At 40.2% G+C, this 17,133-nt stretch overlaps 1 protein-coding gene across 1 annotated transcript in view; it reads right to left on the bottom strand.

The window, feature by feature from the left end:
• Positions 1-484: 484 nt before the first annotated feature.
• The window catches only part of CACNA2D1 (calcium voltage-gated channel auxiliary subunit alpha2delta 1), an 88,073-nt gene continuing 71,424 nt past the window's right edge, over positions 485-17,133 (bottom strand). The window contains exons 29-31 of the mRNA XM_087722359.1: positions 15,849-15,961; positions 14,302-14,381; positions 485-1,089 (exon numbers count right to left, since the gene is read on the bottom strand). Coding sequence (XP_087578485.1) covers positions 973-1,089; positions 14,302-14,381; positions 15,849-15,961 — 310 coding nt within the window. The 3' untranslated portion in view covers positions 485-972. The remainder of the gene's footprint in view (positions 1,090-14,301; positions 14,382-15,848; positions 15,962-17,133) is intronic.

The raw sequence follows: 17,133 nt of genomic DNA on the forward strand, positions 1-17,133 counted from the left end.
CGGCGTCCGATTCCACGCTTGAGGTTCTCCAGATCTTTGACATCGAGCCCACCACGGCTTCCTAAATAAAACGTTTTCGCTTTCTTCTTCTCCATTTTTTTTTTAAAAAGTCCTTTTTTAAAATTTTCAAACCGGTTTCCACCTTCCAAACCATCATTTTGATTCCTCCCTCCCCTCCCCCTTAGAATATTTTAAATTCCTGAGGTTGGGGAACATTTTCAGCTGTGCGAACGCCGTTGCATTGATGGGCTTGAAGTTGGCAGTGGGAGCAATGGTTCATGGAAGGAGGAAGAGGAGGAGGAGAAGTCGTGACGAAGTCTCTGTGTTTTTAAATCACGGCGTTGGTTTACGGTTGATTTGACACCGGCGAACCGGTGTGAAATGAAGTTTGAGTTTGTATTCGAAGAAAATGGAAAGCAGGCATATAAACCATCGGGATTCTAAACCAGAATGCGAAGGAAATGGCAAATGGATGGGGTTCCCCCCCCCCTTTTCCTTTGCAAATCGGGCGTGCCACATTTAAGGAGTGCAACCCACTCAAAACCGAGTCCGAACAAACAAAATAGAAATGGGGTGATCTCTCAAAAAGGGCAGCCCTTTTTTTTAAACACGGAGTCTTCAAAAAGCAGACACACAGAATAAGATCTCAGCCCCCAACCCTGCAAATCCACAGTTAAAGCACATACAGAATTCTGCTTCTGAATGGGCCAGATGATGAAGCATTCACACACACACACACATAAGTGTTAACGGATCGGACACACCAACATGCAGCCACGGTGGGTGCCTTCGAGCGCCTTTGCCCGCCCCCCGAGAAGATTTTAGAGTCACTGGCGTCGCCATTGAATCTGCAGGCCGGAGCAGACGGGAGACACACACACCCCCGTGCGCCTTTTTCCTTGAATGAAAATGGCGGGCTAACATTTTGGCAGGATCTCGGTTGGTTTAGGTTAGGTGTGGGGTTTCTCAGGGTCATAATTCGCAGGGCCTGGTGCCAGATAACATCCAGAGCAGGATCAACTGGATTCCTACCATAGACAAGATTGATGGACTTAATGCAGAGACGCCTCCACACTCAGTGGAATCATTCTGTTGGTAAAAGAGAGAGAGAGAAAGAGAGAGAGAGAGAGAGAGAGATTCATTAGAATTAGCTGAAACATCACTAGACAGATGTTGACTTATGTTCTGACCTCGGCTTCACAAAATCACGAAGCGGGCTCCTTGTCCCGACAAAAAACCCCTTTTTTATGAAGCTACGGCTAATTCCTCTCCTTCACATCCAGCAAAGTCTTTCAAAGGGTGAATTTACAACCACAGACCTTATCAGGCTTGGAGAGTTGCCAGGCTGATATCTTCCAAACGCAACAGCTGTAAAAGAAAACACTTGGCAAGGAGTCTCTGAGAGTCAGGAGCAAATCTTCACACTAATTAAGGGACCTAATTGTCTCCTGCAAACTCCACTCCCCTTTCGCTCCTCTTTATTCCCTATGGGAGGGATTATTCACCGTCTACCTCAGAGATGGTATTCTGCCGCTTTGCCCCAGTTCGGTGTACTCCCAGTTCCAAACTGGTAGTGAAGGTAAGAGGATTTCATGACTGGTCTACTTGTGGCTTTACTCCTGAGTCGGCCCTTGTTCCTTAGCTGTTCCCTTCTCCTGGCAGCTCTGCGAATGCGCACATCGGGAACAGGCTCCAGCTGTTCTTCTGCCTCAATGACGTCTGACTCCGAAGGCAGCTGATAACTGTCAGACGGCCCTGGCCCTCTCTCTGCCTCTGACACAGAGCCCTTATCGGAGCCTTCCCCAGACTCCAGGACTGGCCCAGGTTCCACCCCAACCTCCTCACTGTCTGAATCTGCCGCCAGTTCCGTTGGCCGCTGGCAGGCCACAACAACTTCTTTACACAATAATCTTCTCACTGGAACCCATTTGTGAAATTTAGTCTCGCCGAGTGGGCCCATGTGAGCCTCAGGTTTCTGTGCAGTCCAGTGGTGGGATTCAGCCGGTTCGCACCTATTCAGGAGAACCAGTTTGTAACTTTCTAAGCAGTTCGGAGAACCGGTTGTTGGAAGAAATCTCCTTTTGTTTTTTCCCACTTTACAGGGCTAATCCTGTAAGGAAGGCAGGAAGGAAACATTTTGGTGTTGTTTCTAGCTTAATCTTTATTGCCCTGCTTACAGAAACTGCCTCTCCGGTTAACCCTTATTACCATTGTAACAGCTAAGGCAAAGTGCCCATCGACCTGAGTGACATTGACTTGGCCACGCTCACATGATCACATGACCACTGAGCCCCGCCTACCCAGCTGGTCATTAGGTGCACACACACCTCTTGCAGAAGTCAACACAGGAACTAATGTTGGAGAACATTATTGTGAGCTTGGCAGGCTGGATTGCTGCCACGGCTTATCTGTGCTGGATTGCTGCCAAGGACCTGTCTGTCTGTTAATTAAATGTTGTAATTTATTTTTGGGTCGGAGTGTGTTGGTGTGGGACTAGAGGGGTCAGTATATACATGTATGTATGTATGTATGTATGTATGTATGTATGTATGTATGTATAGTATTTGTGCTGATAAATTATATATATATAATTATATGTATATGTATATGTATATGTATATGTATATGTATATGTATATGTATATGTATATGTATATGTATATGTATATGTATATGTATATGTATGTATATATTTTTTACTGTTGCCTTTTTTGTTACATTTGTTATATTTATGCTGATAAATAAATAAAGGGAGTCTAGTATAGATCTATTTCAAGCTATTTAGCTCTCATCAGCTAGCCATACCCAAGTTTTTGGGAATCGAACCTGTGCTCTATTGCCTCCCAGGCAGGGAGTTAACCATTTGAGCTACCGAGAACAACTCCTTTTATCAGCCAGCCAGGGTGGGAGGTATATACTTAAAGTCACAACCCCTGGTATGCCCAAGTGTGGGAGGAAGGTCACACTTCCACTCTCTGTCATTAGGCTCGTCACAAGAGTCCATCCAGACAGAAACCCAATATTTTTTATATATATATATATATATATATATATATATATATATATATATATATATATATATATATATATATATATATATATATATATATATATATATATATATATATATATATATATATATATATATATATATATATATATATTCTTAAGAGTTCCACTCAAGTGCAAAATAACAGATTGTGAAATTATGAAAAATAAGAACTTGAGGTTATGGAAATTTGGGAGTTAAGTTGTACGTCCTACGGTTATTCTGTTTTTCTGATATCCGCACCCTCTATTTCCTTCTCATAAAATGGATGAAATGCCTATATATCAGCCACAGAAATCTAAAACCCTGGGTGGGACCACAAATAATAGGTCCCTGCTTCTATTTACGGTAAACAATAATACAGTTCTTTCAGATGCGATATACAATATAAAAGTTATTATCACAAGTTAAAATGCGACCTCAGATATGGTATGTTGTGAGCAGGAAGTCTTTTTCTTTCCTTGTGGTTTTGAAATAACTCGGTCACATTTTAAAATAACTCAGTCACAAAGTATTTTAGCAGGCTCCTAAACTGAAATGACTAATTCTGATTATTGACCAAAATGATTTGGTTATTATTCATTTTGGTTATCAGCCTTAAATAATGCAGAAGGAAAGAGGGTGTCCAATTTTGTAAGCTAAAATAAGAAGGTATGTGCTAGTCGTTCCCGACTCTAGGGGGCGGTGCTCATCTTTGTTTCAAAGCCGAAGAGCCAGCGCTGTCTGAAGACATCTCCGTGGTCATGTGGCTGGCATGACTCAATGTCGAAGGCGCACGGAACACTGTTCCCTTCCCACCAAAGGTGGTCCCTATTTTTCTACTTGCATTTTACATGCTTTTGAACTGCTAGGTTGGCAGAAGCTGGGACAAGTAACGGGAGCTCACTCCATTATAGCAATAGCAATTAGACTTATATACCGCTTCATAGGGCTTTCAGGCCTCTCTAAGCGGTTTACAGAGTCAGCATACCGCCCCCAACAGTCTGGGTCCTCATTTCACCCACCTCGGAAGGATGGAAGGCTGAGTCAACCTTGAACCGGTGAGATTAGAACCGCTGAACTGCAGATAGCAGTCAGCTGAAGTGGCCTGCACTACTGCACCCTAACCACTGCGCCACCTCGGCTCTTGCCTATTATGCAGTGCTAAGGATTCGAACTGCCGAACTTCTGCTCTTTCTAATCGACAAGCTCAGCATCTTAATCACTGAGCCACTGCATCCCTAAAATAAGAAAGGAAGTTACTTTTCATTAACTACGGACTCTGGGCACGGTTCAAAATGGCAACTGCATCTGTGTGATGGCAACATTGTGTATGCACAATGCCCATCTTCCTGGTTTGGCTCTGCAACCCAACAAGACGGACAGGGACTTCAGAGGAGAATCAGAACTGCAGAAAAGACAATTGCTACCAAACTGCTTTCCGTTGAGGACCTGCGCACTGCACGAGTCAAAAAGAGGGCCGGGAAAATATCTACAGACCCCCTCGCATCCTGGACATAAATTGATTCAACTTCTACTCTCAAAATGACACTATAGGGCACTGCACACCAGAACAAGTACACACAAGAACAGTTTTTTACAGGAATGCCATCACTCTGCTAACAGCTAATCCCCACAACACTGTCAAATTATCTACTAAGACTATATTGCTATTATTTTTCTCAACCTTCCTATTGCCTACCTCCTTTTCTACTCATGACTATAACTTTGTTGCTTGTATCTTTACAATTTCTATTGTTTAGTCTCCTAGTGTGATTTATGTTGACTATTTATTTAGTATCTTATGACTATCCCTGTGTTGTATGATTCATGATGAATGTATTAGTTATGACTAAGATCATGATTTATCACTGATGTCTTTTATGTACACTGAGAGTTTCTGCACCGAAGACAAATTCCTTGTGTGTCCAATCACACTTGGCCAATAAAGAATTCTATTCTATTCTATTCTGTTCCATTCCATTCAATTCCATATTCTATTCTATTCTATTCCATTCCATTCTAGTCCTTATTCTAGTCTATTCTATTCCATTCCATATTTCCATTCCATATTCTATTCTATTCTATTCTATTCTAATCTATTTCCACTCCATATTTCCATTCCATTTCATATTCTATTCTATTCCATTCCATTCCTTATTCTATTCCATTCCGTTCCGTTCCTTATTCTATTCTATTCCATTCCATTCCATATTTCCATTCCATATTTCCATTCCATTCCATATTCTATTCTATTCCATTCCATTCCATTCTAGTCCTTATTCTAGTCTATTCTATTCCATTCCATTCCATATTTCCATTCCATATTCTATTCTATTCTATTCTATTCTAATCTATTTCCATTCCATATTTCCATTCCATTTCATATTCTATTCTATTCCATTCCATTCCTTATTCTATTCCATTCCGTTCCGTTCCTTATTCTATTCTATTCCATTCCATTCCATATTTCCATTCCATATTTCCATTCCATTCCATATTCTATTCTATTCCATTCCATTCTAGTCCTTATTCTAGTCTATTCTATTCCATTCCATTCCATATTTCCATTCCATATTTCCATTCCATTCCATATTCTATTCTATTCTAATCTATTTCCATTCCATATTTCCATTCCATTTCATATTCTATTTTATTCCATTCCATTCCATTCCTTATTCTATTCCATTCCATTCCTTATTCTATTCTATTCCATTCCATTCCATATTTCCATTCCATATTTCCATTCCATTCCATTCCATATTCTATTCTATTCTATTCTATTCCATTCCATATTCTATTCTATTCTATTCTATTCTATTCTATTCCATTCCATATTCTATTCTATTCTATTCCATTCCATTCCTTATTCCATTCTATTCCATTCCTTATTCTATTCTATTCCATTCCATTCTATTTTATTCTATTCTATTCCATTCCATTCCATTCCTTATTCCATTCTATTCCATTCCTTATTCTATTCTATTCCATTCCATTCCTTATTCTATTCTATTCTATTCCATTCTATTTTATTCTATTCTATTGTAAAGAGGTGGTGCTGACATCACAATATTGTGGCTAGCATCTTAACTGTTTTGATCTTTTCAAGAACACCCTTACCGTAAATTAGAGGCAGATGTGTTGTGTTGATGATAGCAAAGAAAGGCAAAAGGGTTTTGTCAAGCAAAAGGAATAAGGAATTGCTCACACCAGCAAACGCACACAGAGTGAGCAATCGCCTAACCACTGCGTGCTATTTGTCTATATTGGAAAAATGTCCTGTTGATTTTAAAAAATAAATAGCGTGCATAAAGTCACCTTATTGGCATTCATGTCCCATGTAGAACCATGCCTTGAAATGTAACATAAATGATTCAGAGAAAAGGAAGCTAAAGAGAGATTAATTTTCAGAAAGCTAGGAGCAAAATCCGTCAGCACTAAGAAGTTTGGAAATAAGGTACTTTTTTGGAATACCCAATGAGCCGTTACTCATATTAAAAAAAAAAAGCAAGCAAAAATATACACGGGGGCTAAGAAAAACATATCCTGACTCGCCATGAAACTTACTTCAACCACAATATTGCTAAATAGATTTCTGTGCAAACAGGATAAGCCACGTTTGCTGGTTATCAACCACTGCATGGATTCAACAAAGAGTTTAAATTATTCTTGGGGTTGATCGCACACAGTGCTGAAATCTAATTTTTTTTTTTGGCCACCGGTTCTGTGGGCGTGGCTTGGTGGGCTGGGACTCGGGAAGCAGAGAATAGACGGGGCGGGGCCAGCCAGAGGTGGTATTTACCGGTTCTCTGAACTACTCAAAATTCCTGCTGCCGGTTCTCCAGAACTGGTCAGAACTTGCTGAATATCACCTCTGATTCTGTCTTTTCTTCATCAACTATTTCACATAGCGCAATGTGATGTGAAGCACAGAGAGTATTTATTGATGGAGTATAATAAAGGGAGGTGAAATGGTCATGTTTTCATTCAAATCGACAGGAAAAAAAAACCCCAAAATCAGGTCAATTTTGCTGGCAATTCAGAAGGAAGATCATTCCTCGTGATTGCGGAATACTTACTTGGAATGCATGCAAAGTAACTGAAGCCAGCTAGCTATATAAGTCAACATATTTATGGCTATGAAGATAAAACTGATGCCAGAAATCACTAATTCTTCATTTTATGGCTTAGAGGAACACGGTGTCATTACAAATGAGTATCAGATATCTAAGATATATCTGAAGATAATTAAATGGCTTTTCCTTAATATAGACATGCTGCATGCCGTATTTTATTAGAAGTTCTTAGAGCCAGATGACTCCCTCTAGTGATTTTGCAATATGGGGAGAATGAAGACAAACGCTTCTACTAATGTCCTTAGTCAAAGATATGATTCTCCAGAACTGCTGGAAAATGAAAATTCATTACAAGTAGTCCTTGACTTACAATCGTTTGTTTAGTGACCTTTCAAAGTAACAATGGCTATTCCGTCCTGTCCTGCCCTGTGGCATTCAGTTTGTTCTCAAGTTAGGACTAGAAATATTGCTGTTTCCTTTTCACGTCAACGGTGATTGTACTTGCTTGAGGCCATGTGGACAGAAAGTGTTCCAGATTACAGCTGGAATCTTTTCCTGCTGCCTCTCGATTTAGACCCACGGAATTAAAGCATCCCTTAGTTCGAAAGAAACCTACAGAGGATCTTAAACTAATTTGAGAATAAATCTTTGGGATTTCAGACTATTCTATTCTATTCTATTCCCATATTCTATTCTATTTTCTATTCTATTCTATTCTATTTTCTATTCTATTTTCTATTATATTTTCTATTATATTTTCTATTCTATTTTCTATTCTATTCCATTCCATTTTCTTTTCTTTTCTTTTCTATTTTATTTTATTTTTTATTCTATTCTATTTTCTATTCTATTCTATTCCCATATTCTATTTTATTCCCATATTTTATTCTATTTTCTATTCTATTTTCTATTCTATTTTCTATTCTATTTTCTATTCTATTTTCTATTCTATTTTCTATTCTATTCTATTCCATTTTCTTTTCTTTTCTTTTCTATTTTATTTTATTTTTTATTCTATTCTATTTTCTATTCTATTCTATTCCCACATTCTATTTTATTCCCATATTTTATTCTATTTTCTATTCTATTTTCTATTCTATTTTCTATTCTATTTTCTATTCTATTTTCTATTCTATTTTCTATTCTATTCCATTTTCTTTTCTTTTCTATTTTCTTTTCTTTTCTATTCTATTCTATTTTCTATTCTATTCTATTTCCATATTCTATTCTATTCTATTTTCTATTCTATTTTCTATTATATTTTCTATTCTATTTTCTATTCTATTCCATTCCATTTTCTTTTCTTTTCTTTTCTTTTCTATTTTATTTTATTTTTTATTCTATTCTATTTTCTATTCTATTCTATTCCCATATTCTATTTTATTCCCATATTTTATTCTATTTTCTATTCTATTTTCTATTCTATTTTCTATTCTATTTTCTATTCTATTTTCTATTCTATTCTATTTCCATATTCTATTCTATTCTATTTTCTATTCTATTTTCTATTATATTTTCTATTCTATTTTCTATTCTATTCCATTCCATTTTCTTTTCTTTTCTTTTCTATTTTATTTTATTTTTTATTCTATTCTATTTTCTATTCTATTCTATTCCCATATTCTATTTTATTCCCATATTTTATTCTATTTTCTATTCTATTTTCTATTCTATTTTCTATTCTATTTTCTATTCTATTTTCTATTCTATTTTCTATTCTATTTTCTATTCTATTTCCTATTCTATTCTATTCCATTTTCTTTTCTTTTCTTTTCTATTTTATTTTATTTTTTATTCTATTCTATTTTCTATTCTATTCTATTCCCACATTCTATTTTATTCCCATATTTTATTCTATTTTCTATTCTATTTTCTATTCTATTTTCTATTCTATTTTCTATTCTATTTTCTATTCTATTCCATTTTCTTTTCTTTTCTATTTTCTTTTCTTTTCTATTCTATTCTATTTTCTATTCTATTCTATTTCCATATTCTATTCTATTCTATTTTCTATTCTATTTTCTATTCTATTCCATTCCATTTTCTTTTCTTTTCTATTTTCTTTTCTATTCTATTCTATTTTCTATTCTATTCTATTTCCATATTCTATTCTATTCTATTTTCTATTCTATTTTCTATTCTATTTTCTATTCTATTTTCTATTCTATTCCATTCCATTCCATTTTCTTTTCTTTTCTATTTTCTTTTCTTTTCTATTCTATTCTATTTTCTATTCTATTCTATTTCCATATTCTATTCTATTCTATTTTCTATTCTATTCCATTCCATTTTCTTTTCTGTTCTTTTCTTTTCTTTTCTATTTTCTTTTCTATTTTCTATTCTATTCTATTTTCTATTCTATTCTATTTCCATATTCTATTCTATTCTATTTTCTATTCTATTCTATTCTATTCTATTTTCTATACTATTCTATTCTATTTTCTATTCCATTTTCTTTTCTATTCTATTCTATTTTCTATTCCATTCCATTCCATTCTATTCCATTTTCTTTTCTATTCTATTCCATTCTACTCTTTTCTATTCCCATATTCTATTCTATTCTAGTCCAGTCCATAGTCCATTCTATTCTATTCACAGCAATCAGGCATATAGCAAGCAAAAAGACCAGCATTTTCCAAGAATGTTTGTGGGATCACTGGGGCCTCTCAAAAAAATAAATAAACATGGAAAAGGGCCACAGCTTATGTTTTCCTTGGACCTGTGCCTAATCCCCAAGGTTGGGAGGAGGAATGGGAAGATAATCTGTAGGGATTATGTACGGTAGCATCCTATTGGGTGAGACAAACTGAGGAAGAAAGTTCGCCAGTTTAGCTTCTGGGAAAAGATGAGTTTGCAACCAGTGGCACCAACCACATCTGGGATGTTGTAAACGGGCAAATTCCTCCCCGTAAAGGAGGATATTGGAAGCTCAGTGTTGAGACTCTCTGAGCTTGGTGGTTTTCTGGCAGATGTTTCATGACCCAAACAAGGAACATCAGTTCTACACTGATAAAGTTACCTAGTTTGGATAATGACACTTTTAAGATAACAACCAAGCTCAGAGAACACCAAGGGCTCCTCAGGCTGCTCCCCGTTTTGTAACTACACAAAACCCTATTCACATTCCAAATGGTTCAACCAGCATCGCAAAAGGATCAAGATGGTGTCCTTGCCATCATCCTGTGCATTTGTGTACCTCTGAAATATCTCTGAAATACCTCTGAAAAGCACAAACACTCATGGTGTGCTTCCACAAAACCTTGAAGGGTGGTAAACAGAGGTGGGTTCCTACCAGTTCGCACCTATTCGGTAGAACCGGTTCGTCAAATCTACCGAACCGGTTAGAAGAGGTTCCACCAGTGGACCCGGAAAGCAGGCCACACCTACAGAAGAGCTTCCAAATTTGTTTGAAACCCACCACTGGTCCTTGGATAGGATTATTCCACACTATCATGCTCCTATTTATAAAACTCAGTGCCTCTGTGAAAGGTAAGGATGACTACTGCGTTTGTGGTGCAATCAGAACATTGCGTTTGTTGAAGTTTTTTTAACGCAAACCAAAGCAATAGCAATAGCAGTAGACTTATATACCGCTTCATAGGGCTTTCAGCCCTCTTTAAGCGGTTTACAGAGAGTCAGCATATTGCCCCCAACAATCTGGGTCCTCATTTTACCCACCTCGGAAGGATGGAAGGCTGAGTCAACCCTGAGCCGGTGGGATTTGAACCGCTGAACTGCTGATCTAGCAGTAGCCTGCAGTGCTGCATTTAACCACTGCGCCACCTTGGCTCTTAGCAAAGATGCCTTTTAAAAAACAAATTTACATCATATTCTTATCCATGCCAGTGCTGTGTGTCAGGTAATTGAAGGTGGTTCTGACAAGTGTCGTCGGCATCTTCATATCCGGTCACATGGGCGGCAAGCCACTCCCATCGGTCACATGGGCAGCAAGCCACTCCCACAAAGGAGGCCACACCCACAGAGTAGGTTCAAACAATTTTTGAAACCCACCACTAGTGGTAAATGTTTCAAAATTCAGGTTTTCCATCAAGATACCCCACCAGCCACCCTTACGGTTTAATCCTTTGGGCCTCCAAGTCATGGAAGCCAAATTTACACTCTCCCCTTTGAGAATCTACCTGCATAGAGGTGATATGAGAAAACCACCTCCCCATAATCATCTGTCCCATTGTGTTTGTTCTCTTGTGTTTTACTTTATTCAAGAAAGGCCGTTGATTCCAATGTTTGTATATTATTAGCAGACAGCGTTTCTGAAAACCAACAGCTATGGTTCTGGGTGGATATTAAGCAAGCCAAGTTGTTTTCAGACTGATTATGTTCTTTTAGATTGCTGATTTGTTGCTGTTACGGTTTTACGGGGGGGGGAGGGAGGGGGTGCAGGATTTTATATTCCACAGTATTAGCTCTACAAACTCACGCAACGTCGATTGGAGCTGTGCAAAGTTTTGACTGAAGAGCAGTTCGTTTAAATCATCCTTTTGAGTGATGTTCAAACCACAAATTCAAACTGACTCAACACAATTTTTTTTTTTGAACCGAAATGCAAATTCTAATTAAATGGACTCGAATCCTTAAATTAGATCTTGGCTGATTCACATACCCATATTGTCTGCATAAATTCAAGGAGTACAACATATGGATGCATAACAGGAATGAGAAGTGGAGCCAGCCCAGAAGTTCTATCTCGTCAAATGCTTTCTTAATTGACAACCAGAAGTCCGTAGTTAGGCCAGGAGATTTTCCTTCTTCAGAAAATTACTAAAAACCGGATGAGGGATGATAATTGTGTAAAGCCTATGTCCCTTGCTTGAATTGTGGCTCATCCCTTCCATGTCAAAATTAAAGATCTACAAAGATGGTGAAATGAAAATAGAAATTCTAGTGTATTTATCCTAATAGACCTTGAGAGAGAGAGAGGGAGAGAGAGAGGGAGGGAGGGAGGGAGGGAGGGAGAGAGAGAGAGAGAGAGAGAGAGAGAGAGAGAGAGAGAGAGAGAGAGAGAGAACACGAACAGAAGGGCTGTTCATTGGAAGAACAAATAACTGAATCAAGTGAATTGATGACCCCCACAAAATATATGAAATAACCAAAGATATTCTCAGGAAAGGAGGAAGAAGGAGAGAGGGAAGGAAAGGAAAGGAAGGGAAGTGAAATAAGGGAAGGGAGGAAAGGAAAGAAAAGGTGGAAAGGGAAGGGAATGAGGAAGAAAGGGAAAGGAAAGAAAATTGATGGGGAATGGAGGAGAGGAAGGGAAAGGAAGATAGAAAAAGGAAAGGAAGATAGAAAAAGGAAAGGAAGATAGAAAAAGGAAAGGAAAGGAGAAAAAGGGAAGGGAAGGAAAAAGAAGAGAAGGGAAAGGAAAGGGGGAAGAGGGAAGGGAAGGGAAAGGGAAGGAAAAGGGAATGGAAAGGAAAGAAAGATAGAAAAAGGAAAGGAAAAGGAAGAGGAAAGGAAAGGAGGGAGAGGGGAGGGAAGGAAGATAGAAAAAGGAAAGGAAGATAGAAAAAGGAAAGGGAAGGAGAAAAGGGAAGGGAAGGAAAAGGAAGAGAAGGGAAAGGATGACAGAAAAAGGAAAGGAGAAAAAGGGAAGGGAAGGAAAAAAAGAGAAGGGAAAGGAAAGGAGGAAGAGGGAAGGAAAGCAAACGAAAGGAGGAAGAGGGAAGGGAAGCAAAGGAAAGGAGAGGAAGAAGAGGAAAGAGAAGGATCTTAACCATCTCCTAATCTAACCTTGAGAGAATCCAAGTTCTGAACAAGCCTACATCCATCACTCTCCCTTTCATAATGTCATCCGTTGTATGCATTCTTAGTTCCCTTTGTATTCTTGCAAAAAGAAAAACAACAACAACAACCCAAAACTTTGGGGTCAGGGGAGATGAAAGGAAACATAAAATTAGAGAAAGCAACTGACCATCCACACCACATGAAAACTTGCAGAAAAATGAAGACAGAGGTGGGCATCGTAGCAGTGGCGAAGCTCCTGGTGCATAGAGGCTGATCCTAAGAGTAACGGGGTAAAGTCGCAAACGGAGGAAAGGAAAGGAAGAGACACAGAAAGAAACACACAGAGAAGATGAAATCTCATGCAAAGTTGGCTGGCCGACAGAAGAGATAATGCGAAAAGCAAAATGATAATAATAATAAAAAAGCAAAAGATTTTAACGGAGAGAACTGGAAAGGAAACTTAACCCAGGATATCAAAACGCTATCGTTACCTGGCTAACATAGAGAAGAGCACATCAAGCTAAATAAGCAAGACTCCGCTGTACGTTCACACACAAATATCCAGTCTTGTCGCTCGAGGTAGGCATCAAATGATGTCTTCACTCTCGTTCCCAGCAAAGAGGAACTTCCCGTGTGTCAACATTTATCACGGCTCAAACACCGGGTTCTGACGTTCTCACACACACGTTTTTGTCGCAACCTACAATCTTGGATTGTAAAAGTCTGGCCTGAGCAAACTCTCTCGGAGTCACAGAGTCATAAGACTCGGAGGGCCGGAAGCAGACGTGGGTTCCTACCGGTTCGCACCGGTTCGGTAGAACCGGTTCGTCAAATCTACTGAACCGGTTAGAAGAGATTCCACCAGTGGACCCGGAAAGCAGGCCACACCTACAGAAGAGGTTCCAAAATTTTTTGAAACCCACCACCACTGATTTTATATATGTCCATTTACAAGGAATCCTTTTTGAAACGGAGAAGCGATATCTTCCAGATAAACAATGTGCCCACATATAAAGAGATTTGGAACGAGGAGGAGGGGGGGATGCATTAGGCCCATGAGTCAAATAGGAGAGAAAAAAACAATAATATCTAAAAGTTCCATTTTCAAGGCTGCTGAACACACTGTGGAAGATTGCCACGGCTGTGTAGAGAAAGCCAGCACAGACTGTCCTATGCCCCCCCCCCCCCACCACCACCTTTAAAAAAAAAAAGATAGGAATTGTGTGTGAAAGCACAATGGCAGGGCGGCTCAGAAAAAGCAGCCATCGGGTTTTAAGGTTAATTGTGAGAACATTTGCATTAGAAAGACTCGGGAAGGGGAGCAATATGTATAATGAAAGAGAGAGAGAGAGAGACAGAGAGTAAAGTCAATGAAAGATGGGAACTATTCTCAGGAAGGGAGAAATAGAAAAAAAAGAAGAAGGCTCTTATGTCCAAAAGAAGAGGAAGACTTACTGTAGCGTTGTCAAAGCAAGCATCCGGTCCTTTCCTGTATCTGGGATGCTGAACCATTTCACAAGGATTCGGTCCTTCATCTGCGCATTGGTTAAGGAATACAACACAATTCTCACCTTTGCTTATGCAGCACAGTGTATCGTCCTGCACTCGCTCTCCCTCTCCCTCTCTATTTCTCTCTCTCTCTCTCTCTTTCTTTCTCTCTCTCTCTCTTCTCTCTCTCTCACACACCCCTGGTTTAGTGCAGCGGTCACCAACTGGTGGTCCGTGAGAAAATTTTGGTGGTCCACGGAAAAATTATTTGCCAGACATGTGCAATGAACACTTGTGTTGCTGCAGCGAGTCTCCCCCCCTTTGGGGTCTTTTTGTGTGGGTCAGAGGGGGGGCAGAAATTCCGACTTGGGGTCTGCTTCGGCCTCCTGGTGGGGGGCTTTGGGCGAAGGCTGGAGGGAAGCGCCACTGGTGGCGAAGAGCCGGAGGGCCTCGTTCCAGTGGGACTGAGTCATGGCCTGGAACTGGCTGACCCTCTCAGCCTGCTGATTCTCCAGGCGCCGGTACCTGGCCTTGCACTCCTGCAGGTCTTCCCTCTGCTTGGAAAGCCTATGCTCCTAGTCCTCAGTGAGGTGCTTCTGCTGAGCCTCCTTCTCCACCAGATCCAATTTGAACTGAGCTGCTTTACCAACTTTTTCTCGTGGTGGCTGCTTCGCTCCAGCAACTGCTTTCTGTTGGGGCCCTAAGGAGCCCGGGCGGGCAGGTGAGGGGTGGCTGGGAGGGGAGGGGCGAGTAGAGACCCCCCCATCTCTTGGTGATTGGTCCAAAGTCACCCAACTGTCCTTCATGCCTAGGCAGGACTAGAATTCAGAGTCTCCTGATTTGTAACCTGATGCCTTCACCACTACACCAAATTGGCTTTAAGGATGTTGTCCTAAAGCTATGGTTATGTTTTACCCTGGAGAAGATCTATCTCTGCCTACTTGCTAAAAGTGATAAAGGAAAAGGTATGTGCTAGGCGTTCCCGACTCTAGGGGGCGGTGCTCATCTCCGTTTCAAAGCCGAAGAGCCAGCGCTGTCCGAAGACATCTCCGTGGTCATGTGGCCATCATGACCCAATGCCGAAGGCATACGGAACGGTGTTTCCTTCCTACCAAAGGTGGTTCCTATTTTTCTACTTGCATTTTTTAAGTGCTTTCGAACTGCTAGGTTGGCAGAAGCTGGGACAAGTCACGGGAGCTCACTCCATTACGCGGCGCTAGGGATTCGAACCGCCGAACTGCCAACCTTTCTGATCGATAAGCTCAGCGTCTTTAACCCCCGAGCCACCGCGAATACTGACTTAATGGAACACAAACAACCCCTCAAAGGAAATGAACATCTTAAGACCATACAGAAAGGAAGCCGCTATGGGAGAACATCACATCACACCCACAACCAGACACAAAACAACGACTGGTTTGGGTTTTAGTTTAGAAACAGATTCTCCAGCTGTTTCCAATGTTCTTTTGTAAGCAACTGCAAAATCCAGTCTCAAGTCAAGCGGGAAAGGATACCAGGCTTCTCGGCTTGCATCAGCGGCCTTGTGTCACAGTGATGACACAATTCTTTACTGTCGCTCATGATGAAAACCAAATTGGTGTTGGAAATCTTCTCTGCGTGGAAAAGCCTGAAAGTAGGAAAGACAAACAACACCCAGCGGTTAAAGCCTGAGATCCAGGATATTTCACTATTAGAACATGGACCAAGGTCTGTGCGAATGTTGTCTGGAAGAGTTGCGATAGGGATTTGGCAGAGTTGCGCGACGCAGTGCGGTCTGGTTTCCAGAGGAGCAAGAGGCAACACGGCTCGGGAGAGATTGTGTGAGGGAAAGAGGGTGAAGACAGCGAGCGATATCAGGTGTACCTCGGTACACCCATGTTACACCGATCCTCCGCGAGCTGCACTGGCTCCCTATTGGTCTCTGGACGCGCTACAAAGTGCTGGTGATTACCTTTAAAGCCCTACATGGCCTAGGACCTGGATATCTAAGAGACCACCTCCTGCTACACACCTCCCAACGTCCAGTAAGAACTCACAGGCTAGGCCTCCTCCGGGTGTCGTCGACTGGACAATGCCGGCTGGCGACCACTCGGGGGAGAGCCTTTTCTGTAGCTGCTCCGGCTCTGTGGAACGAGCTACCAGCAGAGATCCGGACCCTTCCCACCCTCGTGGCCTTCCAAAAAGCCATTAAGACCTGGCTGTTCCGACAGGCCTGGGGTTGCTGATCTCCAAATCAGGTTCAACCCCCAGTTAAGCCTAATGTATGTTGTGTTTTTTTTAATTGTTTTTGTTTCTTCCCCCTGTCTGTATTTTATTTTTATCTTGTATTTGTAAGCCGCCCGGAGTCTTCCGGGATTGGGCAGCATATAAGCCCATTAAATTACAATTACAGGCCATAGGTTCACCACAGTGGTGGGATTCAAGTGATTTAAGAACCGGTTCTCTGCCCTAATGATTTCTTCCAACAACCGGTTTGCCAAACTGCTCAGAAAGTTAACACTAAAATACAAACCCGAAATCTTTCTACTGGGAATAATCAAAGGGAAATATACAAAGAAATTTAAGTACATATTAACACATCTGCTAACTACAGCTAGAATAGCATTTGCCCAATGCTGGAAACAAAATAATACCCCCCTGGGATGAATTAATGATAAAAAAAAAACTTTGGATTGTGCAGAGATGGACAAATTAACACTGAAGTTAAAAGATAAAGAAGAGTCGGAATATTATGAAATTTGGAACAATTGGTACAAATGGCTGCAAAGCAGGAACAAAATTAATTAAGCCAAAAAAAGA

This window comes from Thamnophis sirtalis, unplaced genomic scaffold (assembly GCF_051295495.1).
Source record: "Thamnophis sirtalis isolate CommonGarterSnake01/CBP01778 unplaced genomic scaffold, rThaSir2_p1.2 scaffold_9, whole genome shotgun sequence".
NCBI lineage: Eukaryota > Metazoa > Chordata > Lepidosauria > Squamata > Natricidae > Thamnophis > Thamnophis sirtalis.